We start from the raw sequence: 344 nt of genomic DNA, 5'->3' as shown, positions 1-344 counted from the left end.
TATATATATATATATATATATATATATATATATATAACCCTCTTTCTCCCCACCACCTAAACCCTAAACCCTCACCCGTAAACCCTAAACCCTAAACCCTAAACCCTAAACCCTACCTAGCTGCGTGGCTGCTTCTGCTTCTCTATACATCTGCTGCAGCTCCTCTAGGTTACAAATAAGGGGTTCCAGGGGAGAACACAAAAGAGGGCGGTTATAAAGAAAAACCTCAATGCGGCAGCTGGTGAGCGGCAACAAACCCTCGCGCTGTAAAGCCTGAAAAACACAAACCCTAAACCCTAAACCCTAAACCCTAAACCCTAGAGAGTAAAGGGGGGGGGTTCATC

At 44.8% G+C, this 344-nt stretch overlaps 1 protein-coding gene across 1 annotated transcript in view; it reads right to left on the bottom strand.

Annotated features, from left to right (window-relative positions):
* The window catches only part of EMH_0087080 (uncharacterized protein), a gene marked incomplete at both ends in the record, with an annotated part of 1,354 nt that extends 1,011 nt beyond the window's left edge, over nucleotides 1-343 (bottom strand). The window contains 2 exons of the mRNA XM_013501111.1: nucleotides 117-273; nucleotides 317-343. Coding sequence (XP_013356565.1) covers nucleotides 117-273; nucleotides 317-343 — 184 coding nt within the window. The remainder of the gene's footprint in view (nucleotides 1-116; nucleotides 274-316) is intronic.
* Nucleotide 344: the final 1 nt, after the last annotated feature.

The sequence above is a fragment of the Eimeria mitis genome, genomic scaffold (assembly GCF_000499745.2).
Source record: "Eimeria mitis Houghton genomic scaffold, Emh_scaff6333, whole genome shotgun sequence".
Lineage (NCBI taxonomy): Eukaryota > Apicomplexa > Conoidasida > Eucoccidiorida > Eimeriidae > Eimeria > Eimeria mitis.
The sequence above is the reverse complement of the archived record's forward strand: the minus strand, read 5'-3'. Positions and strand labels throughout refer to the sequence as shown.